The sequence below is a fragment of the Macrosteles quadrilineatus genome, unplaced genomic scaffold (assembly GCF_028750875.1).
Source record: "Macrosteles quadrilineatus isolate MER2022 unplaced genomic scaffold, UCM_ALF_1.0 Scaffold_6__1_contigs__length_79288215, whole genome shotgun sequence".
Lineage (NCBI taxonomy): Eukaryota > Metazoa > Arthropoda > Insecta > Hemiptera > Cicadellidae > Macrosteles > Macrosteles quadrilineatus.
In genome coordinates this window covers 25611739-25637052 of record NW_026542599.1, presented here as the reverse complement: position 1 = coordinate 25637052, position 25314 = coordinate 25611739, and the positions used below count along the sequence as shown (strand labels likewise).

Here is a 25314-nt window from a genome sequence, read left to right as displayed (position 1 = left end):
CTAGACCGCGAAGAGCGCCCACCCAGTCCAAGTCCAACTCTTCAACCTTTATATACATTACACTCAACTGATACGTCCGGTAAATACTTAGACTTTATTACGGGTTTCAAGGACACATACGTCTAAAAGCGTAAAAAACATACTAGAATAGCAACATGGTGTATATCCAAAGTCAATGTCTCAACCGATCATTTTCAAGCATCGAAATATCAATGAAAAGCCACAAATCCCTTTGGGATATATCACTACTTATATACAGTATCCTATCAATATCCAAAGTCACTGCATTTACAATGTTTCTTAAAATATCAGGTCCAATACTGTATAGTTCATTATTTTATTTTTCTAGCCTATCTACTCTAGTGGCATTTATAAACGTTTTTTGTAAGAAACGCACCAAACCCTGGTCTTGTTACTATCTAACGTCGACCTATTAGAACGCATAATTAATTGATAGTCAAATGACAAATGACATCTGTGTCTGGTAACGATCTCGCTTGGAATTGAACCAGCGACCTTCAGATTTGAAGGAAGACACTATAACCACACTATAATTTTAGATTTATGCCGATGATTTTTGCCCTTAAATACGACGTACAATAATCCGGATGTCTGAAGGCACCACCAAACGACCTTGTCAACACCAAAGTATGTTTTGATAAATTAGAAACTGGATCCAAATCTAATCGAATATGCGGTTTTATATTTAAACTTCTGAAGGGTGGCCAGTTTTTAATTCGTGACCATATTTGAAGGGGTTCAGCTTTATAAACGTCATCTATCTGTGCCTGCTGGTGTCTGCCTGCATGCCGTTTTCGATCTCTATCTTTATCTCCTTGAGCTCAGAGAATAAGTAGACGGAAAAGGTATCTAGGCCTATTTATATTTATTTAATGAAATATATTTCGACGGCAGCAGGCACAGCTACTTTTAAAAGATTTAACAAAACAATTCTACTGACTAACAACAAATAGGACAACAATCTAACAGTCAATAGAATACAACAAATCAACAAGTAATGAAATATCATAAAACATAAAACTCTACAAAAGTAAATAATAAATGGTGACTGAACGACATACAACAAAATATTTGAATACAACTAATTCAAAGATCCTAGATTCTAATTGACAGGTCACTGCTCACCTAGGATAGAAAGGAATTTTCTTCTAGCCATTTCGTAACCGTCAAAGAAAAAGTCCAAATCGCTTGACACCGTGTTTCTCAGACGAAGAGTTATTGCGAGTGAACTCATAAGTTCATAAGTTCAGTAAATTGAAACATAATTAACACAAAACCAAATTTATTGAACTCACAAATCATACTAAACTAAAAAGTAAACAAAACATAATAATATAAACAGTCATCTAACAGATGTTATAAATAAAACATATTGTTTTATTTCTTGATACATAACACTCCTTCACCTGTCAGGTAGTCCTTGAGATATGCCGGTGGTCGACGGATCCGAACAGATCGAACACTATACTCATTGAAGTGTTTTGGGAGTTTGATCTACAGATACGAGACCGAACAGTTTGTGGACTCGTGATCATGCTAGGGGAGTCTTGAATTAAACCAAAAACGTTGGGACCAGCTAAACCAGAAACGTTTGAAACCAGCATCTGTTTGATGAGGGTTAATTGATCCTTCTATACCACTAAAGGAATTTCGAGATTGTTGCATCGCTGATGGTCGCATTAGTTGTAGCCTACATCTGGTATTCTTCTAGCATTTTTTGTACGTCTGGTATTCTCATCATAAAAGGATTGCGAACCATTGATTGTGGTTGCACTGGAGTGATATGTGCTTCTGGTGATCTCATCTGAATAGTATTCAGGAATAGTGGATGGAACGGTGGGTTTACCGGGGATTCAGGATAATCCAAGTGTGAGTTAGGAGATGCTTTTGATATTTCTGAGCAAGGTCTCAATTGGTCGATATGACGTCATATTTAAATTCTTTATTTTGTTATCAAATGGTAGCTCAGTGGGCCGGTTATCCTAGTGACTTTAGCAGAAATCCACTTTGGTCCTCGTTGATTGTAGCTTCTTCTTGCAAATACGGAATCATTTTAATTTCATCTGAGGTGACTGTGGGTAATCATGAAGCGCTTTATCCAAGATTTTGTCTTCTTTGTCATTTGAAGAATAATCAGGGTGAAGTATGTCTTTTTTTTATAAGATGGTTCTAATACACCTTCCGAACAGCAGTTCACTCGGTGACATATTAGTTGAACAATTTGGTGTTCTATGAGATTATATTAGGAACTAAGCCAATCTTTTTTGCCAATCTTCTTGAGGTATACGTCGCAAGGAATTTTTTGTCTTTTGGACCATCCTTTTTGCCTGACCATTCGATGATGGTATTAACCATGGGTGCGGATACCATTGGTTTCATTAAACGATCGAAATTCTTGTGAAGTGAAAACCGATTCGTTATCATAAGATACTATTGTGTCTGGAACACCATGTGTTGCAAAAAAGCTTCTGAGAACCTTTATAGTCGATCTTGAATCTGTAGAAGGCACCACAACTAATTCTAACCATTTACTGAAAGAATCAACAACAATACAAAACGAATTGTTTTGGAAAGGCCCAGCAAAATCTATGCGGAGACTCCAAGCAACCAACAGGGCAACTGAGCTTCTGATCGAAAATGTATATTTGTACCCGATTGTCATTTCATTGTCATTCTGAAATATATGTAAAACATTTGTCGTCTTTTCCCAGTTCAGGTATCAATGTATGGTATTCGCCATGATCAAATCGCCTTTAGTTGATGTAATATGCACCCACTCCCTATCTTTGCGATCGTCATCTTCAGCTACAGCAAGCAATACCCAAATTTCTTCCTCGTCGTCCGTCATATTTCTAACTAACAACACTTGTTGACTGCAAACTCAATAAATGACGACGAAAAATTACTGTAGACTGCGCTGTCCCCGCAGCGGTGCAGAATCGCTCCGGCGTAAACGCCCCAGCGATGACGCCGCGGTGGTGATGGTAGGGTAAGTGGAGGAGATGAAAAAAACACACCAATATCACCACTGCTCTCATCGCTCCTTTGCGTGCAGGACTTTATGAAACAGGTCAGCAGCATCTCTCCTTCTCTCCGGAAGTTCTAATGAATACAATTCCAGCGCCTGAGCAAAGTCGCCAGTCGGCCATGGGCGCCTCTCTTGATAGAGGTAGCCACTTCTAACACTAACCAGGAGAAGAAATCTTTTCTGGATGGCGTCCAAGCGTTGCCTGTCAATTTCAGTATAGGATAGGGTGATTTCAGAATAAGAAGCATATTCAAGCCCTTGTCTGACTTATGAACATTACAGGGACTCCAAAGCCTGAAGACAACGGATACTGTGTACCTCACGAGAAGGGCATGAGTGGCATGACAAATCCAAACATTTTGTTTACTTTACTGGTAATATGGTCCACATGGTCATCAAATCGTAAGTCGTGTAAGAGAAATATGCATAGATCCTAAATGGTTGAGGTTATTTAAGCAATGTCTTCGCCCAAAAAATAAAAAAATATGAGATGATTAAGAGTTTGAAGACACTTCACTATAAAACTTCAGGCCATCAGTGAATACGAGGGCACCAAACGTCCACCCAAGAAGATCAGTGGTGAAGACATATTGAAAGTTATATTTTGTAGAGGGCTATGGCCTATGATAGCCACTTAAACATACGGTAGACACAATTTATTCCTACTACTGTTAAGTACCAAGTATCTTGTCTATAAGGAAATAAAGATTTTATTTTATTTGATATATATATATATATATATATATATATATAATATTCTTTGGCCGTGCCTAAACCACCCTTGCTGCTTTGCAAACAGCTTCCCAACTATGTCCTAACCAAAATTGGATTACGTCATAAGCTTGATATTTTACAGTAGGATGGGAAGTAAATTATACTTCTGTATCCCATATCAATACTTAAGCGCCTTTATATTTGTAATAATGTATTAACAAAATTGTAAAACTTTTAAGAAACCAGTATCCTTATACGTATAGACTTTTTCACTTTTGTACTATGTTGCATCACTGTTTCTCAAAACAAACAAACTGGATTTGACGTTTTGTTTTTGGAGTGAGTTGCAACATATGATTCTGATTCATTCTCATTCACTGTCAAAGTCTAGGGGTTTCTATAAGTTTGTGTATTGATGTAATAGAAGTGTCGTTTATTTGAGATTTATAGCAAAATTACAATGACTTACAATCTATTAAGTTAGTGTTTTAAGAAACTGAGCTTACCAAACAACCTGAATTATTTAAGATATACATGCCATTTATTAGGTCTATTCAACCAAACACTAACATAACCCTAAATTATATTTAGTTGTCTTGCTCTTGCTGTGTTGAATGATAATCATTTATGAACTACAACTAAAATTGTAAGGATGTACAGTTTTGAGGGCCAGTTTCGCAGGATACCAGAGCAAAATTTAGCAGGTGCAAGTATAAAGGAACATCGTGATGAACTTTTAAATAGGGCTCATTTTGAAAGATCTCAGAGAGAGGTAAGCTAATAAAAAGCAATGTTTTTTTATAGCCTTAGTAAGTTAGACCTTAAGCCCCGTTCACACGGGGTGAGTTTACAAGCTACACGCCGGCTTTTTTACACGCAGCTAGTAAAATAGCTCAGTGTGAACGACGAACTCGCTCAAAAGCTGCTTGTAAAAAAGCTCTGGAAAAAGTTGACGCTGCCGCTACTTTACACGCCAACTCGCCAGCTTTTGAGCAAGTAGGCGTGTAAAGTAGCCCAGTGTGAACATATTCATATTCATATTCTTTATTCATATTTTTTGTACAAAGGTGGTACAATGAAACATAGGCCTAGTTGCTTGTGCGCATGTTATTCAAAGATGTCGGAGGATTTGGTTCAAGCTAGCTACTGAGCGAGTGGAAAAAGCATCGTGTGAAGCGCACTCGCCAATTTGCCGGCGTCTTTTTTACACGTCGGCGAGTTGGCGAGTGGACAATCTCTGTGTGAACAAATACTAGCACACTCGCCAATTCGCCGGCTTCTTACACGCTGGCGAGTAGCTTGTAAACTCGCCCCGTGTGAACGATGCTTTAGTGTATTAGTAAGCATTTTGTTTCAGCAAATCTACAGTTTCCCAAACTTAGCTCCATATTGACTCGAAAGGTGCAGAGTTTGAGAAATGCTGGTTTTCAGGTTGAAGGCTCAAACAATTTAACTTAGACTAAACGGAGACTTATACTAATATAGCCTAGTAAACTTTTGTCTTTTTATGGATATTTTGTATAGGCTATCTCATTCATGGATACGGTACTAAATGTATAACACCATAACATTAAAATACTATAAATAAACTTGTTGGAAGAGAATGCATAGCCTAGCTTAAACCCAATTGCCTTGAAATATAAAATAAAACTTGAATGACAGACTGGCAAGGCTACTGTACTGGCTTGCACACCGGTCTTCAGTTAAGTTGTGTGTAACATGGGCTTAATGTACCGTACCCGCTGCAAGTAATACCACAAGGCAAGGACAATATACTGTACAATTTGGAGCTACCAAGTTCTGTTGTTCGTCACCAGAAGTAGGTTATAGTTATAAAACCGGTGTTGGTTCTGACTTTTGTGAACACATTATTTATGGGTTCGCCCACAAAACCAGCCAGCTGGGTAATCAGGACCAGGTTTGTGAGGCTTTATACTGTACGCCCAAGTTATTGCAAACTCCTAAAATGTTTAGAAAGTATATTTTCTGCTATCTTGGCTTATGCAAACCAGTCAAAACGGTCGTGATACTATTATAAAAACTAGAAAGCTTTCTTTATTTTTTTTTACTTGCTAACCATTTATAAGTTACTGGTTTAGCCTATGTTAATTTATCTAACGTCTTTGTGAAAACTATACAATTTTTGTTGTGATTCTTTATCAACTTTTATCTTTTAATTCTAAAGTAGGCTAATTGATAAGTTACAGTATAGGCTAACCGGTTGAACCCAATTATTCAACCTAAGATTGGAATTCTGATTGAAAGTCAAATTAAGCTTGTTACTGGCTAAAAAAGTAGGCTATAGGCCTACCTAGTTATTTATTTAAAGCTAAAGTTTAAGTAAAAGTAAAGTTTAAGTTTAAGTAAAGCAAACTGTAGAATCTGAGACACAATAACATTCATAATATAGGTAGGCCTATCTATAATCTTCTTTCAACATACAGCCTGTAATCAGGCGTTATTTGTGGACATATGCTTCTACAAATATTTCCTTGCTAGCCTAACCTATCTAGTAAGTCTTCAAGTTCGAATTTCTAGATTAAGCATTGAATTCTAACAATTTTATGTGTGATTAGGAATGTCGAAGAAGGGAGAAAAGTTCAGTGTGCATTCAAGCACACCTAAGGAGCTTTGCGGTACGACAGGCTCAAAAACAGCTAGAACGCAACGAATTTGATGCTATCGTAAAAAAATGTGAATCGTCAGACCCAAATGATGCTACACTTACTTTGCTGGTCCAGAAAATTTTGTTCTTTTACAACCCAGATGTTGATGCAAACAGATTGGTAAGTCTGTAAGGTTATATTTCAGCAAAGGAATTTGTATTTTATAAACTAATTCTGTTCAGTTTTTTTAAAAGGGGCTGTTTCCTAGCCTAGTTTACCTTCTGTTCCAACTGTTTGACTTTTACCTTTTATTTTAAGGTAGGGAATTTAAGAAATTGCATTTTTTTCTCATTGATATTTAAGCCTCGTTCACCCTATTCCTTTAATGTTCTCTTATATAAATTCTATTGTACACAAATGTCATTGCACTAAATTTGTGATTTTACCAAAGTACGGCTTATGCCTGAGCTGCTTCTCCATTTGATGTAATAGTATTTAAATTATCACAATATGAGCTACTTAGATTTAGCAATTGCAAACTTTTTAATCAATCTAATTGATATTGGTTGAAATAAATTTATAACAATAATGTGACTTTTTTAGTAAATTTAGGCCTAGTTTAACTGTGGACTAAAGAATTATATTTCAAATAATGTTAGGCCTGTATTTTAAAATATTGTCTTCTTTAAAACCTATTTCCTTACTAATGAGTTAATGACATGCACAATTTAAGCAACATAATTCAAACAATTACTGATGTTCATGTTTGGCAGGTGATCGTCTGTCGCATGGTGTTGAAGCAATGCAAGCGCTTGCTCACGTCTTGCATTGAGGACTCCCTTTGGCAGTTTAGAGTACGTAAACTTCTCAGCATCTGCATGTCTCGATTTGGACCAACGTTCGACCGAGAAGTCATGGCCACTCCTCTTCGGCTTTTTGAAATCATCACTTCCCAGCAAACGTTGCAAAAAGATGTTGGACTCTCTGAAGAGCGAGCTGTTGCTTTTCTAGTTCAGGTATTTAACAGTGTTTTGTGTTGAAAATCGTGAAGTGGGACCTACTCTAGTTCAGACATTTTGGGTAGTCAATTTGGCCTACATTGAGCCTTACAAACTTTGATTATGGATGTAGCTAGATTTAAGAGATTCTACTAATAACACAGTTTGATGAGGTTGTATCACATACTTGATCTGTTTTCAGATGTTCAAGTTCCTGATCAGGAAGGGTTACTTGGCTCACATGAGATTTCTGTTGGAGGCTACTTGCCCCCCTCTACTGGACGTTACCCCCACTCCCCCCACCCCTCTGGCACAGTGTATCTACGACCTCATCACTAGACCTATGTACCTTGTACACCAGACAACCGACTACGAGTACAGGTTGGTTCACTGAATAATTTTGTTATTCCCACAGTGCTTCTGAGGAGTTTGGATCATCATTGAGAACTATAGATTGGTTCGGAAAAGAAGTAGAGTCAGCTACGGTAACTTACATGAGAAAATAAGAGTAGGCCTATCTAGTGGTTACATAACCAAAGGTTTCAAAACATAACAAATTCCAAAATATAGGACTCCTTCAGAGAGTAGGTTGAAAAGAAAAATGTTTGATTAATCCTATACTAGGAAGTTCTAATCTAGAAAGGCCATTTTCTCAGGCAAGATAGCTGAACTCAATTCATTTGAAAAAATACCTACTAAGCTACTTATCTCTCTTTAAAAAAATAAATACAAAAACAAAAATAGATACAAAAACTGGACAATTTAGTGAATCATATGTCACAATAAAATAATTATAAGTTTCGTACATAAGAGCCTCAATTATATATTAGCCTATTTAGTTTTCCATCTTTCCGTGTGATCCGAAATTCTCTGCCGAAGTTAGAGTACCAAGAAATCAAGTGATATTTTCTTGTAGTATGACTGTGCATGGTAGAGTACGCAAAAACTATCCGCTTTGCCATGCCTGTTTTCTCAAAAGATCTTTAGTGGGGGATGTAGGTAATGGTTTCAGTAGGAAAAAGTCTTGAATACGTTCAACAGAAAACATAATTTTTAACTTGTTTACAATGTTATTTTAGCACTTTTACCTGATATTTTCTCTCATCAAACCTTGCCGCAACCGCTTTAGATTGATTTATTAAGATTCAACTCAATTTGCTTTTTTCCAGAAATTTAATTTCATCTCAGTTCACTAAACCTATTTCTTTGCTAGCATCAGACTTGCATTGTTTAATCCTGATAGATCTGTTTTGAGTTTTATGATTATCGAGAATTTTATGATACTTTAGTGGCGATGAAATCACAGAATATACTCATTTTCAGGCACCTAGTGATGGAGCATGTAGCTAAGGACCTTTTCTGTAGCCAACCATCAGAACCGATTTCTCATTTCCTACTGCCTGCACTCAACAACGACACTCGATTCCCACTCACAGTCTTCATACAGACTCTCAATTCTGGTCACCTTCCCATGTCATCATGGCTACTTCATTCTTACCTGTCCCTAGATAAACAACTTACCTGTAAGTAGTTAAAATTAGGTAAGTCGTGTTTAGTTTAAAAAATGTTATCAACTGTCAATTGGATGTCAATTGGAATGTTATAAACTAATCATCACTGTCTACAATTTGTTGTTGTTTTTAGTAGTAATTAGTGCCATGGTTTTAATACTAGCCTTTATATCCACCAGAATCATACTTCACCTACGTTTCAAGTTTCAACCTAAATACCAACATTTTTATAAAATAAAAAGGCTTTCTCAAATATTTCATTAGTCCTTTGTTATAATAAAATGTGTGGTACAGAAATAGGATTTGATCTTGTCTATCTACCTAAACTGCATCAACTACATTGTGTTGATTGCCTCAATGTATCTTATAAGACTAAAAATACTGTAAAAAGATTACAATATTTATATTTGTCAACGTGATTTGGAATATACAACACAACATGAAGTTAAAAATACTATTTACAATAGATGTTATTAAACATTGTATTGATTCTTAATTCTCAATTTCAGTCAACACAAGCAAAGAGTTGTTGGATTACCTTCAGGTCTTGGCCGAGCTAACTAAAAACTTCAACCGTATGTTGGCACCTCCATCTCGAGACGATGATGATGACGATATGAGCGATACTGAAGAAGACAATGTAAACACATCAGAAAAAATTGAAATTCAGGTATGATTTTTGGTTTGACATTGCTGACATTGTTTGTCATTCTTTTGATATTTTTTGTTTGTCTAATAAGATGATGAGTAAATACAACTAATTGTAGATAAGGCTATTTAAAAAAAACTGGCCTGTCAAAACCCATCTGCCTTTCTCCATCTCTCACTCCTTAGTAGCTTCAATTTGATATCTTTAGTTCGAACATTTTCACTGTAACCTTCCTCTGGGTCTTTTTTACTACTTGTTTTAGACTCTTTATCATCCTATCTTCTCAAAACGTACTTAGCAAAAAATACATTTTAATCTTTTACATAGCATCACAATAAATTCATGATAGCTAGGCCTACACAACACATTCCTTTGTCACCATAGGATAGTGTATTTGACTTTTGATAAAATTTAAATATACTGAATTTATTATCAGTGGAAACTAGGACTGCCTCCTAAGAAAAGGACGACTAAATTTAGATTAAATTCAAGCATTTCATGCTTACTTACACTTAGGTGAAATATTTTTACATTCTCAAACATTAACTGTTTGAACCACTGATCACAAACTTGATTTTTGTAGTTGTTTGAAGACAGATAAAAGCTTGATTCTAAGAGAGATCAGTTCTGAACCTAGATGGCATTAGATTGGAATCAATGATGCTATCTAACAAAATATTAAAGTAACAACACTGGGCTAACATGTCTGTTGTAGGTGTTGGAGAAATGTATTGAGATGATCAGTGGGGAGGAGCGTGTTCAGAGGCTGCTGACAGCTGTAGACAAGATGATTCAGCCAGCTGTACTGCAAGCACTGTGTCAGGTGTGCCACAACCTGCTGATACTGAGGAAACTCAACAACCACAAGCACAGGTGCGCCAACATTGCAACAAAAACTGTTAGAGAGTTTGCCTTTAAATCTAAACACTTTTGAAGATAACTTTATCTGGGTCATCTTTGTCATTAGGCTATCAAATGAGTAACGAAACTCGACGTTACTAACTAAAGGGTTGTTGTTAGTAAGTAAAAATATCAGGTTTGGTAAAAAAAAACTCCATCCTTACAAAAATGTAACACATACTAATGGTAACACTAAATAAAAAACTCTGTGTTTTAGTGACATTTTTGCCAAATTTTATAATCATTCAGAAACTTAAATGTTGGTGCTTGCTATTAATGTTGAGTAGTATATTCTTTAAATTTCTAATGTTCTTTTCTCTCCTTGCTTCTTGATTATGTGTCTCATACAATTAAGGCTTTGTAGATAAAGTAAGGTTAAAAGTATCGTATAAAATTCATTGAATCTTCCTCCAATCAGTGTTCAATTTAAAAACTTAAAAATTGTTCAATTTAAAAAACTGATCAATATCCTCCATTGCAGCCGCCTTCTGTATCTACTCGCCCTCAAACCACAGTTCCTTCAGCAGCTGTGGACGGCCATCCTAGGAGCCAATCAGACGTCACTGTTTGGCTCCCCCACTCCTCTACTCACCGTCATTGCTCGTGGAATACCCATGAGCGAGCAGGAGACTGAGCGGATCGTACCACTGCTCGCTACCTTTTGCTCACTCTTCTCACTGCTGGTCGCTTCACTTCACGATGCAGAGTTCTACAGCGATGATGACATTATGTGTAGGTTATCTGGTGTAAATTTATTTTAATATTTTTGCCCTGGGATTGTGTTATTAAACTATGTATTGGTTATAAATTTTAGTTGGAGGAAAGATGCAATGGTTTGTAACATTCAAGAGGATGTTGTGGCAAATCAGGTTTTATGTAGGGATCGCTCAGTTCCAAATGTTGATTTTCAGTTGTACCTTTTCTTGGCCATGAACCTAAATCAACAATCAATGCTAAGCTTTTCATTTCCCTATTTGATTCATAACAGACTCTCAAGACCTGCATGGATATGATTTTTTTAAATTTCTGATAAGAATAGGAAAGTCTCTAAATGCCTAAAGGAGGGAAAATTGTTTGGACTCTCCATGTTGAGAAAGGGCCAGTGGCCTCGAAATATCCAGTGTTTATTTTGTTTTGTGTTTTCTTGTAAAACCCGCATGCTTGTTTTGTGTTGGTTACATTTCTGTAGTGAATGAAGTGGGATGCCTACATTTCTTAAGCTAAGCCTAGCCTGCTTATCCTATCCTTTCTCACACCTATTCTCAGGCAATAAGCCCTTTCTCTCCAAACCTAAAGAAGGGAAGAGTTATACCAACCAGTTTTAAAATTCCGGGTGGATAAACCAACATAGATTTTCCCAAGGCAGAGGCAGGTAATCTGTCTGGCCATTGATTCAAGCTCGGTTAAGACAGGGTATGATGAAAAGAGGTTTAGTTTAATATCCCATTTACCTATAGATATCTTGTGAGTTTACAACTTATTGTTACAGTAAGAGGGACCACTACAATGCCGTTCTCTCTGCCAACATTGGTCGGGATGACTGCTCGTCTGAAGGAAGTCAGCCTGGGATTGGTGGAACTTGCGTTTCCAGACTCCCGGCCCAGTGTCAAGGACCAGTATAGATCAGCTGTTTGTGCAGACGACAATACCTACGCTAACACAGTCATGTGGTCCCATTTGTTTAAGGTTAGTGGAGTAAGCTGTGTAGTTATTTCAGGTGTTTTTAAATTACATTTGTTTCTATGATGTGACTTTGGAAGATGGATTACTTAATCACTTCCCTAAGACCTACTTGTACTTTTCCTCAATGTTTGGGTTGAAAGGCGAAGAAGGCTAATATGAATCCAGGAAGAGTGTGGAATGAAGGGCATTTGTTAACCTTGTTTACTGACTAAGATGTGATGTCTTAGTAGAGCTATTTGTAAAAAGAAAAAGCCCATTTATTAAGAACGCTGGGTCCAGTATATATTTTTGTTAAAGAGGTTGGCGGTCTCTTTTATCTTGCATTTGCCCGTTCACATGGATCACAGAGGCCTGTGCCTGGAACATATCCAGCAGAGCAAAGGGTGAGCTGGTACAGTACAAGGGCACCAAACCAAGTACAACTGTGCAACAACAAGGGTAAAAGGGTAACTGTACTAATAATAAGTAGTGGCAGGTACAAATTCACGACATTGTCACCTTGGGCAAGTCTGTAGCGCTACCAACTGAGCCACTTACCAATTGAACAAATCATTAAAAATCTACTGTGAAACCAACGACCATGTGATTTTTAGGCAAGCACCTTAACCACTCAACTACCCAGCTCTTCAGCATCATAATAGCTCTTCAGAAGTCTTGGTAATAAGTAAAAACATTGGTTTTGAATTGTTGAAAGAGTTTTTTTGGAGTGAGACCTCTGATATTTAGTGTTCTGATATTTTTGTTGCATTTTTCTCGTACATTGGTGGACCCAAACCTTTGGGTCAGAGAATTATCATAGCTAAAAGCATATGATAATGCATAATGATAAATAGGTGTTTGGTGGGATTTGAACCTGGACCTTCAGTATTGAAGTCCTGAACTCAAATCACTGAGATCTCCCCCAATAACCCCCCCTTTCCCTTATAACTTATATATTTTATTTTAACATGTTTGAATTTTACCTAATTGCCTTAAGTTTTGCTGATGATTGAATCCAGCGTTTGATAATACCACTGTGATTTCACTTTATAGGCGTGTGTGAAGCTGATGCGGCAGTTGTACAGCAGAGACTTGCGACGGACGTTCTGTCCTGAAGGGCACTGGATATCGCAGTCTGTGACGCAGTCCCTGGCAATGGACCGTCCGTCAGATGCGACGCTGCGCAACAGATCACGACTGAGACATCACTACATACCCTTCCATGACATTGTTGCGTTCACCAGAGAAGAGCTGGGTGAGTGATGAGAATGAGAGTTCACTTTTAGTACAGAGTGTCTTTGTGTTATCCGACCCTCACTGTAAATTATTAAGTACCCAGATTTTGTGTGTTTTCCGCAGTGGGTACATTAAGGTTTCTTTTTGCCACTCATGTCTATTGTCAAAGAATTTATCCTCGTATTCCTTTCTGACCATGCACATTCTTTCTGAGCAGAGCTTTACCTTTGAGTTTGTTGATTGCGGTTTTGCCGAAGCAGTCTTAACACCTAGAGTCACATTCTTTTGATAGCATTGCTTCTCAGAGTAACGTCTTTGGAGCTATGCCGTGCACTGCACCTGACTACTTTCTGATTGATTTAACACGCTGTATACCTCACAGTTTGTTTTCTCCTCACACTTCTTGCTTACCTCTTTGCTACCACTTAAGTGTTAGTCAAGGTGCAAATATAGACCTGTGGTTGAGTGGATCGCTTTATCTAGTATTTCATAGATGAAGTGGTGTTGTCTTCAATTTTTTGTTACTATTATATTATTTGTGACAATGGCTTGTAAATAGAAAAAAGCACTATGAAAGATAATTGTTCCTTGAGTTGGCTTTACAACTGAACAACAATTTACATTTTCTGTATTTTTTTACCTTGCCCCTGCTGGTTTACACAATGCAAAATAGTCCTGAACAAAACTTTAATGTAAAGATATTGTTGTTGTATTTTCAAGGCCTATTTTTGTTTTTTTCAGAGGAAGGACCTCCCCCATCAACCAAAGAAGTGCGGATACTCACCATACTTAAGGAGATTCCGTTTGTTGTGGCGTTTCAAGAGCGAGTGCTTGTGTTTCAAAGTTTAGTGTTAAAAGACAAAATAAGCTACCAGTCGATGGCGAGAAACTTCCTGCATGGACCCTCAATAAATATCATGGTCAGACGGAACTACTTGTATGAAGATGCGTTTGACAAACTCTCACCTGAAAACGGTAAGTTCACCTGCCATTATGTTAGGTGCTTTACCCCTTTACACAATGCTAAGCAGTCAACAAGTACATTACAAGTATAAAACGGTGCAATGGAGTATAATTTCGGGTGTGTACTCTAAATATCCTATTTCATTCTAGTTGCACTCCTGATTATCATTCCTCGATCTGGGTTTTATTGGACCTCTCTATGATCTATCTGTATAGAGATCCTCTTCCCCTACCATCTACAATCTCCTCTCATCTGATGTCTCTTCACTTATCTTCCTTTTAGGTCTTAATCTCAGCCTCGTCATTAAATCCATCTTCTAGGAATTCTTACAACATGTTCAAACCCTCTTAATCCAATCGTAATGTGCACTGCATGTTGCCAAGTTTTACAAAATTGTCCCTTGCTGGGTTTCTGACAAACCCTTATTCTCTGAACCTGACAGTGCAATACAGTTGTTTATTTACTAGGGATGGACAAGATTGGATTTTTAGTTCGAGACGAGACGAGACGAGATTTTTTATTTCTCATAAAATTTCGAGACGAGATCGAGACGGGATTTCCCTTCTCATACACAACGGGAAATGCACGTTCAACATTTTTAACTGATTTTGTAACATTGTTAGATGACTGTTTAAATACAAAAATAATGATAATAGGCAAGAATATTTACAATCTTTTATTAAAAAACATCAGTATAACATTTTTTTATTAATCACGCCTAACTTATTAAAAATGCCTACGATTAGGAAACATAGTGATATCAGTTAGGATAGAGTTCAACTTATCCTAAAATAAAATAAATCATAAAATAAAAGCAATATTAATTTTTATAAAATAGTTACTTGTTTTGACTTTTTATAGTAATAAAACATTCCTCACATTGCTTACACTTAACAAAACTTCTCAAATGTTATTAAAGTAATATTATTAAAATAATTAAAGTAATATTTACATTTAAAGAATTAATTAAATAAGAACGCCTTCGCAAAGGAAACACAACTACAACACGCTCCTGTATTGCGGGTATTGCATTGACTTTCTGCAGGCGTTTTTAATTTTTTTAATTTTTTTTTTTTATTCTCGTCTTGATAAAAATCTCGGCCAAAAAGAAATCTCGTCTCGTGTAACGAGATTTAAAATTTCCCGAAAATTTCCCGAAATTTCGAGACTTGACCATCCCTATTATTTACCCCTACATTTCTCTCGTGTCCGCAGAGCCGGAGCTGAGGCTGGTGATGAGGGTACAGCTGGTCAGTGCCGTGGGCTTGGATGAGGCGGGAGTGGACGGTGGAGGGGTGTTCCGAGAGTTTCTCTCCGAGCTGCTCAAGACCGCTTTCGACCCCAACCGAGGGTTTTTCAGACTGACCAAAGACAACCTGTTGTATCCTAACCCTCATGTACACCTGCTGCACCCAAACTTCCTCAAGCACTACTACTTCATTGGCAGGATGCTGGGGAAGGTGAGTACCCTCTGCTAATTTACAAAAACTGTTAGAGAGCAACTTTTAAACTAAAAGAACTCCTACTTTGTGAGAAGTCACCATAATAGCTGCCAAGCTAATTCATTCGGAGAAAGGTGTCCATTGAACTAGTGAATGCAACATAAATATAATCTTAAAAGTTGTTGTAGTGTCTATGCCAAGAACATTTTATAAAAAATAATCACTCTTAAGGGATTTTCTTTCTTTACCCTACCCTCCTAAAATATCAGTGCCATGATTTCGACCATGTATCATACATTTCCTTGGATTTTAACTTTCTCAGGTTAGTTAGATGAACTCTAAAACTCTAAACCCTTTTCAAAGATTTAATAAACACTTTTAAGGAAAAAGGGTCCAAATTCCTTTTAAACGTTTGGTGAATATGACATGAAATGAACCCGTCCCTCTTGCATCAAAGTTCAAGACACTAATCACTAAGCTAGATACACACCCAATACCCAACACTTTTAACACATTTCTTAGCATGTTATGTTTTATGCCCATGTGTAACAGGCCCTGTATGAGAACCTACTAGTAGAACTGCCACTGGCAGAGTTTTTCATGTCGAAGGTCGTCGGACGACACGCTGACGTTGACATGCATCATCTCGTCTCTCTAGACCCGATCCTCTACCACAATCTGCTCTACCTCAAGAACTACGAGGGAGACGTACAGGATCTGGGATTGGACTTCACCGTGGTGCACGACGAACTGGGCGAGACAAAGGTGGGGGGGGGTTCATTTTGGTGGGATTAAATTAAAGAGCATTTACTGTCATTAAACTTGGGTTTTCAATGGACACATTCCCTAAGGTTTATTCATGTACGTTAAACATCTCAGCTGAAACCTTTAGTTAGATTATTACTTTAAGGATGAGACACTTGGAATTGACCATCGTTAAAATGAGAATTACTCAGAGATTATATATTTTTTAACTAATGTTAGTTTTTTTGTTAGCAAAAAGTTGAAAAATTGCTCCTATCTATAACATTTTTTCCCTTTTAGATTTCCTCCTTGTAGAATGTTGCTGCCTGTGTAAATGTGTAGTCAACCATGAGGTAAAATGTTCTTTCAGCTCTTCTTCGCTGTTTAGCCGCAGACCACCAAGAAAAGACATCAGTTGCAGAAACAGATTAAAATCTCTCGGAGGAAGGTCAATTGCTTTTACGTTTTTTCCATTAAGAAAACGAATCTTCGATCGACTTTCACAATCGGCGAGATTCTCAATTAACGCAGCCATTACAAACAAGCACTATGAAGTGCACAACAACAATAGCGAGTTCAAAACAGTGTCATTCTCTTCCAGTTGGCACAGAGTAACTGCCGCGCATGCGCTGAATGGCGATCGTAGTGCTAACATGTGGAATTGTGGAAATGGATCTGATTTTCAGAACGTACTTTTACAAAGCAAACAAAGGGTTTTTTTGGATTGGTATAACGTTCTCAAGGTAGGCAGGCATACTGATTTTGCCTATATGGACATTTCCCTGCAGTTATAATTGGGTTCCTTGGTCTAAAGCCATGATGTCATTTATCCAACACTTTGATTTCTATTCTTGATAATTAATCAAAGTATTATAATGTTAAATTTTATTCTGATTGGATAAAGGTGGATGAGTTGAAACCAGGCGGGAACAATATTCCAGTGACCTCAGCAAACAGAATAGAGTACATTCACCTGGTTGCTGACAACAAACTGAACAAACAAATCAAAATGCAGTGCTCAGCCTTCAAACAGGTTCGTAATTTCTAATTTCCAGTCTTTTAAGTCCATCCATTGTGCCTTTTTTTAACTTTTTTTGTATTCAAATCAAACTAAAAAGCAATACTCGAAAGCAATTTAATTTGACTTTGTAAACAGTGCCGGATTTACCACTAGGCCGCAAGCAAAAGAGGGTTGGTACAGCGTTTTGCACTAAACATTTTTATTTCATAGTATTGATAATTTACTGTACTACAGTTTCGGGTGACGATGACGATGCCCCTAATCGTGGGAGATGTTTATAATTTAGCAGCTATCTCGAGTGGTGACAGTGGCGTTCCCAGGATTTTATTTCAGGGGGGGGGGATGACCACCAATAAGGGGGGCTGGATTGTATGGAATATCTCCCAGAAAAAAAGGGGGTCCCCCCAATATGGAGTTTAAAGCCTAAAAACATATTTTTATACATATTTGAGCTCTTAAATATGCTCAAGCTAATAGTATTTATGTTAGCTAATAAAATATAAAATATTTCGGCGGGAATATATCACTCCCACCCCCACCCCTGATGATGATGTCCAGTGATTGCGGTAAATGTTCTTGATTTCACAGCGATCCCAGTCAGTCGGGGTCCTCCTGTGGTTGGATCGAAGATTAAGGCCTTTTTTCTGCCGATGAAAGTATTTAGCAGTGACCAGGGAACAGGAGTACGCACTAACATATCGCTTATGATTTTTGACTATTGGTAACCTAATGAGGTGTACACCCAAGGGCACCCATACTCGAGGGCAAATAGGGTTAAAGCCAAACCATATTTTCACAAAATTGTTTTACAATACAGTTCTTACAATTAGATTTAGCGAGTGTAGAGTAAAAAATCTTACTGTAGTTTGGATTTTCTCTTATACTACATATTTGTCCAGGGTTTGGCAGATGTTATCCCTTTGGAGTGGTTGCAAATGTTTAGCAACAAGGAGTTTCAAGTGTTAATTTCTGGAGCTGAAATCCCTGTGGATGTGCATGATCTTCAGCTTCACACTAATTATACAGGTACAGTAAATACTGCCTTTAACTATTAATACCTACACCTTTAGTTATCCAATAGTCAATTATACTGCCTTTATTGACCGTTAACTATCAGAAAACGTCCTGTAACATGGTATCACAGAATTTTATTATGTAGCCTATGTATAGTTTTTAATTTGCTCTATATGTTTTTTTTTTATTTTCTACTTTAAAAGTAAAAAGATTATCTGAATTACAATATATTCTTCAGCTGATCTGCTTGAAGAGAAGTGGGGCTAGAGGGAGGTATGAGTAGTTTAATTGCTTGGTAAAGTCTAGAAAAAATTTGAAGATATAAAAAGGAAAGATGCTTGAATTTGAGACTGGTTAAATGTAAATTGTCGATATCAGTAGGGCTTTCAGAAAATTTGTGATTTTTCTCATACTCTTTCCAATAAATTCTCCCCAGTCTAAAAATGATGAACTGGTATTTGTTGGGTATTTATCAAAGCTATTCTGTACAGGAGGTTACACAGCTGAACATCCTACTATCAAAATGTTCTGGACGGCAGTTTCCGACTTTGACGACATTCAGAGAAGACAGCTGCTTAAGTTCGTTACCAGTTGCTCTAGGCCACCTTTATTGGGCTTCAAGGTAAGTAACACAAAGTAGTTTTAATTATCAAAATTGTGTAAAGTGGTTAATGAATACAGTAGATTCTATGGAAATGTGAATTGCTGATTAATTACAATATATTGTATAGTTCCTGGACTCCTCATAAGATAAAAGAATCTTTCTTACCTCTGGGAAATTTAATAAAAAATTATGACTAGTTTTTTGCAAGCGCAATATTATAAATACTTGTGCATCAAAATCCCATGTACATTTAAAGGTTGCAATATTTTTACTCTTAATGTTTTATTTAGTACATACCTAAAACCCAGGAGTACCGAAGGATTTTTGCCACCTAACAATAATGTCACGTTGACGTAAAGCAAATACAGCAAAGTAAACATAGATGTCCTTTTGTTGCCTCTTTCCAAAAGCTCTAACTTTAAAAGGTGAAAGACCAGAGGATAGATCCTTAGTTTGATATAAGGTCCTGTGTACATAGATTATCTTTAGTCAACAAAATCTCATAAAAACATGTTTATTTTTGTTTTTATTTATGCCAGTGGCATTTTTTGACATTTTTTTTGGAATGGAACGGTCTAAACCGGTCTTGTTATCTAACGTCGACCATTTGTTAGATAGCACAAAGACAAATGGCATTATTTAGTACTGTGATTTTTTGCGCCACGGAAAGCCAGATAGTTAAGTGTAAACTAACATTGTAAAGTAACATTTTGTAGTGTAAAAAAAAAAATAAACCATAGCTTTTTAGACACAATTTTCTTTAATTTCAAATTATATTGTCAGAAATGTTTGTTAGGAGTTGGACCCACCGTTTTGCATCCAGCACGCAGGGGTGGCTGACAGGCTTCCGACCGCCTCGACGTGCATGAATCTTCTCAAACTGCCAGAGTTCAAATCGGAGACGTTACTGAGAGACAAACTGCTGTATGCGATACAGTCAGGCTCTGGGTTCGAGCTTAGCTAACACCTGGAGGCCTCTCGTATGTGTCTTTCATTGTATATACACTCTGTAAATAAATATCTGATAGGGTTGTATATGTTGTTTCAGTTTGTAAACTACCTGAATCACTCTATTGTGCTGTATGGTTAGCTGTGTGTTTGTAGCTTACTTTCAAATCTGGAGATTGCTGGTTCAAAACAAAGCCGGGTTGATCCTGAATCCAGCTGCCACTTTTCATTGGACTATTAATATTTATTGATCGTTCTTTCTTCTGCGTGGACCATCTAACTGTATGCTTTTTAACGAGTGAAAAAATGTTATAATGACGTAAAAAACACAAAAATATATAAAGCCCTTTCGTCTTCTAGGTGACAAATTATTAACAGTTTTTTTTAAACCTTTGAGCTCCTTCCATTAAATTAGTTTTCCCCCACATGGTGATTGCAAATAACCTCCGTTATAGATTTTTACGTTAGTTACAGTTTAAGGATTTAAAAATACATATTTTGCATAGAAAACAGAAGTGGTAAACGTCATAACCTCAAGTGGTAATAAAAAAATATGGAGTTAAACACAACGTAGGTTAAACATAAGGCTACAGGTGTTAAGGGTGGCTGAAGTTGAAGGTTTATTAATAATAGCTGTATTTCGATTTCAGGCTTCCAGTTTGAATTTGGTCCCTACTTACCACTGTACTTAAATGGGGGAATAAGGTTGCAATATGTACTAATTAATGAGGGTGTTGTAGGTCCTAGTGTGAAAATCACATTTACCAATTTATCATAAAATCACACACAACGAATTTTTGCATTACATAACTTAAGAATGCTTCCACAGTTTGCCCATTTATATAGTCATCCTCTAAAATGGCTGCTAAGATCAATTACAAAGCTAAGGTTATTCTTAATAAATCAAAACAATATCAATCGATAAAACAAAATTTTATTTACATACATAACAGGAAATAAAATTCTCTAAAATTTACAACATACTTTAAACACTGGATAAATTTTAACAAAAATAAAACCACATCTATAATACACTTATAACTATTTTTCAATAAAATACGTGTACTGTTCTAAGGCACAGGTGATTACAAAATAATACCGTGACACTAACCTCATAATACTTGAAAACGTGACATTGATATTGTGAAAAACTTTCAAACACGATTTATGTGATTCATTTCAACAAGGGATTAAAATTTTCGAACGTTATGTACGTTTGTTCACACACCAACTTCACAAGTGCGATAAAATACATGAGATTTACACCACAAGTCAAATTTAAACGTCACTTTTGACATGAAACAAATTGACAACATTTAGTGACATCCATCACGACAAATGAAAGTGTTACATTCAGCAATTTTTAAACAATATAGAACCAACATTTTATTACATTGTTTTGCCAATACACATACAAATATTTTACAAATTGAATCTTTACCTGGCCTCTAAAAATACTATTTTTGGTTGAAATCACATGGTAACGGTAAAATGTTATAATAATGGTTCATGGATTCATAGGTTGGACCCAAATTTCTTTAGTCAACACCTCTCAGTCTTAAATTCTAATACAGTAAAATATTTATGTAAACCTTATAATGGTAATATGTGTAAATCAGAAACAACTCAAAATTTTGCCCAGGGTATGATTTTTAAATTTTAATATATGTGGCTTAGATAAACATTTACTACGGTTGTAATGTTTTTCACACCTACAAAAATATTTGACACTAACAGTTTTGTGTTAATCAAAAGTCAATAATGATCTTTTGTTGAGAATTAATTATATTAACTACTGTTTAAAACTACTGTGTCACAACTTGGTATTTTGTATAAAAAAAAAATAGGTAAACATTTATTAAGTGTGAATACTACAGGAATGTGTTCAGGAATGTTAAGGATGAGCTTGCAAACTTTAGCAGTTATGCAATTCAAACATCAAAACATAAACTACTTGAATTGAAGGAAATATAAATCATTCAATTAATTAAAGAAGCATCAAGTTGAGAAAATGGAAAATTTCGTTTTTTGACATGAATACATGTAAGGTTACAACATTTTCAAAATTAGCTGTTTTCCCAATGGTAAAGATAAATATTAAAACTACTGCATGCACATTTCCGTTATAAGGCCATGACAATCAGTAAAGAATTGGTAACAATTAACTATCAGGATGGGCCATGAAAAAAGGCATCATGTGATAAAAATCTCGTAAAAATACTATACCCGGAATATCTATAGGCAAAAGATTTACATACAGCTCTTTCAAGGCCACAAAATATTTTTAGGTGGAAATCTCAAATTTTAAGTAGACAAAATCAGTCTTCACTGATGAATACTGAAGGTTAGGATCTCGTGTAGACTATGTGCAAAGCCCCCCAAACACAATAATCACAAAAAGATAAATACAAAACATTCTTCAAACTTATGGTGGTAACATGTCTAGATATATATAAACAATCTTAGAAAACAATAAGAAACTAGTTCTAAAAGTGAGAAAGCAATCGCAAACTGTGTACATATAAAACTATCTTCGGGATAATACATATGTACATTCCATTTACAAGGCTGACTTAAATCATACCTGTTACAAAAGTATAAACTTAACAAATACAAGGTTATTCTGCTTAAAAATACTTAAAAGAAATACAGTGGGTAGGAATGATCTATCATGCGGAAAACAATCAAAATCAACAATTCAAAGTATCACAATAAATATAACAATCATAAAACTCTACAAATTTAATTCACTTATAAAACCCAAAAGTTAAAAAATATTTTAATATCTGTACATTTATTTAAATATCCCTCACAATTTAAAAATCTCCTTTTCAACAACAAATCTTAACAAAACCTAAATTAATTATTGTACAAATAGTTAAATTAACATGAACTTAAAACGAATATATTTGGGTCTACTGGCACTGAAAAGTTTGATTTCCCAATCAAGAAACTGAAATAATAAGTTAGGAATTAGAATTGCTTTAGAAAAGATGCATTCCATTCTCAATATAACTCTAGTTTTAATATATTTTTAAATTTAAATACTATTAAATTCTAATAATTGTGATTTTACTGGACAGTCAATGTTTCCTTGCTTTTATAAGCTATATTAAAATCTTTTTGCTATGAAATTGATAAAATGCTAATAATAAAGTCAAGTTTGCTAATGTCAACTATACATATTGATAATCACTTGTGTGAATTATGCATATCTTGTTAGCTACTTCTGTATCATTTGCTTATGAAAAACCAAATATTGAAAATGGATGCATCTCTTGTTGGCGGAAGACAGAAAATGAATGAATGAGTCAAGGAATGAGATCAACGGGTAACAAAACTTAGGCTTCATGACTAGTAAAGATGTTCTGACGGTTAAGTACATTGTCCTGCAAGTAGTAGTAATTAAAATAACTGAACCGTATAATGAAAAATATGTGGGCTAAACTTAAGTACATTATACGTACTTAAATATTACATTCACACATACATTCTACAGTGTGGTAGAAAAGTCCCGAAACGGTTGTATATATTTGTTACCAATATAGATGAATTAATGATACTTGGTATATAAATAGTAGCTATAAATGTCTACTGTTTTAAGCTATTATAACTTTTTTATGCCTTAAGAAACGCCCACGAGGAGTCAGACAAAATTCTTAAATAGCAGCATAGGTCGAGTTTGGTATCTAATTAAAGGTCTTAGTTAGTAGAATACATTGCCGCAAACCCGAACTCAAACGGACAATTGATTCAAAAATGGCAGCTGTTAAACTATTTCTTGAATCTGCCATTTTGAATCTTTGAGCAGCTGTATTTTTTTACTCAGTTGTTCTATTGGGCTCAAATTTGCAGTATTGTATTCTACTACATAAGACCTTTAATTTGATGTGCATGTCGACATATGCTTACGTTAATGATTTTCTTCCGAATTCTCGCGGTTGCCCCTTGATGAGGTAGCGTAGAATAGCAATGCAAATTCAATGAGTCTTTGAACATCTGTCATTTTTGACTCAGTTGTCCTTTTGAGTTCAGGTTTGCGGCAATGTATTCTACTAAACTAAGACTTTTAACTAGAGACCAAACTCGCCCTATGCTGCTATTTAAGAATTTTGTCTGACTCCTCGTGGACCGTCCCCCCTTAAGACATAAAAAAGTGATAATAGCTTAAAACAGTATACATTTAAAGCTATTATTTATATGCCAAGTATCATTACTTTATCTATATTGGTAACAAATATATTTAACCATTTCGGGACTTTTCTACCACACTGTATATGTTCAAACTATAATCAACAGATAAAGGATATTGTTTTTGTTTGACATAACATGCGACTAAATATACTCTTTTCTATGAAAATACTATAAATTATATAACCTAGAAAACAAAAATAAATCAATTCTTTACGATAACATAAAATAGACTATAAACAACAAACATTTGAACAAAATGTTTAAAATATTCATACATGCAAGCAAGCTTTGAATTGTAACACACCTTAATAAAGATGTAAACAAATTAAAACATTGTCTTTCCTTGACTTAGATGAGTAATTCATCTCCGAACCAGGCACACTTAATATACAAATTGCACTAACCGGCAAATATTTTGGTTTCTAAGTGAGGAACGATTGTACATTATCACACAAATACATACTGGTAAAATGTAAACGCCGAGATATCTCTTAAAAATTTACAAACGTAAACATTTTCTAATATATTATTTCTCATTTTGAAAACATAAATAAATCTGTACAATTGAGGCATCTTTTGGTAAGGCCTGATCTCAGGTGGATACTTCATGACTTTATGCGGTAATGTAATAAAATATATAAAAAATATACATATTTACAAGACAGTCTAAAACACACGTATAAGCTATGATGTCGGATGAGCCAAACCTGCTTTATAAGCACACTTGTGGTAAACACAGTGATAACAAACGATAAAACTTTGTAACTGTACAAACAAGTCGAGGACTTTGGTCCCTTCAGCATTGAGCGTGTCTTTGGTTGGTCTGAGGAACTAGAATTACTGCATTTCAGTCGTCTCCTATCTTATCTCCTGACAAGACTGTATCTTCACTCAAATCTGAACTCCGTTCCTGAAAAAGTTCCTTTTGAACTTAAGTGTTGAGTAAAACCCTAAACATTAGAAGATTTTTGTAATTTGTAAACTCTTTCTTTACACTTGAAAATGTCCTTCAGGGAACAAAATATTGTGTGCACAGTGTTTTTCTACATGTTCTATGA

General features: G+C 35.7%; 2 protein-coding genes across 2 annotated transcripts in view; one reads left to right on the top strand and one right to left on the bottom strand.

Annotated features, from left to right (window-relative positions):
- Positions 1-4145: 4145 nt before the first annotated feature.
- LOC128997141 (ubiquitin-protein ligase E3C-like) lies at positions 4146-20149 on the top strand. Its single transcript, XM_054422725.1, has 17 exons — positions 4146-4535; positions 6340-6549; positions 7143-7385; positions 7570-7748; positions 8691-8890; positions 9388-9548; positions 10243-10400; positions 10909-11159; positions 11917-12113; positions 13143-13344; positions 14067-14300; positions 15505-15749; positions 16284-16496; positions 17380-17508; positions 18396-18522; positions 19002-19132; positions 19911-20149. Exons 1-17 carry the CDS (start codon positions 4416-4418, stop codon positions 20076-20078), a joined length of 3168 nt encoding a protein of 1055 aa, XP_054278700.1. The 5' UTR covers positions 4146-4415; the 3' UTR covers positions 20079-20149.
- A 4151-nt stretch (positions 20150-24300) lies between these two features.
- Positions 24301-25314, bottom strand: part of LOC128997409 (uncharacterized) — a 45706-nt gene continuing 44692 nt past the window's right edge. Inside the window, exon 6 of the mRNA XM_054423047.1 lies at positions 24301-25166. Within this exon, the coding sequence (XP_054279022.1) occupies positions 25104-25166 (63 nt within the window). The 3' untranslated portion in view covers positions 24301-25103. The remainder of the gene's footprint in view (positions 25167-25314) is intronic.

Bases quoted from the DNA above. Each gene is read 5' to 3' on its own strand.
- LOC128997141 (XM_054422725.1), top strand. From the start codon at position 4,416: ATGTACAGTTTTGAGGGCCAGTTTCGCAGGATACCAGAGCAAAATTTA. The intron at 9,549-10,242 runs GTATGATTTTTG...TGTCTGTTGTAG, and splicing joins CAGAAAAAATTGAAATTCAG to GTGTTGGAGAAATGTATTGA. The intron at 15,750-16,283 runs GTGAGTACCCTC...CATGTGTAACAG, and splicing joins TTGGCAGGATGCTGGGGAAG to GCCCTGTATGAGAACCTACT.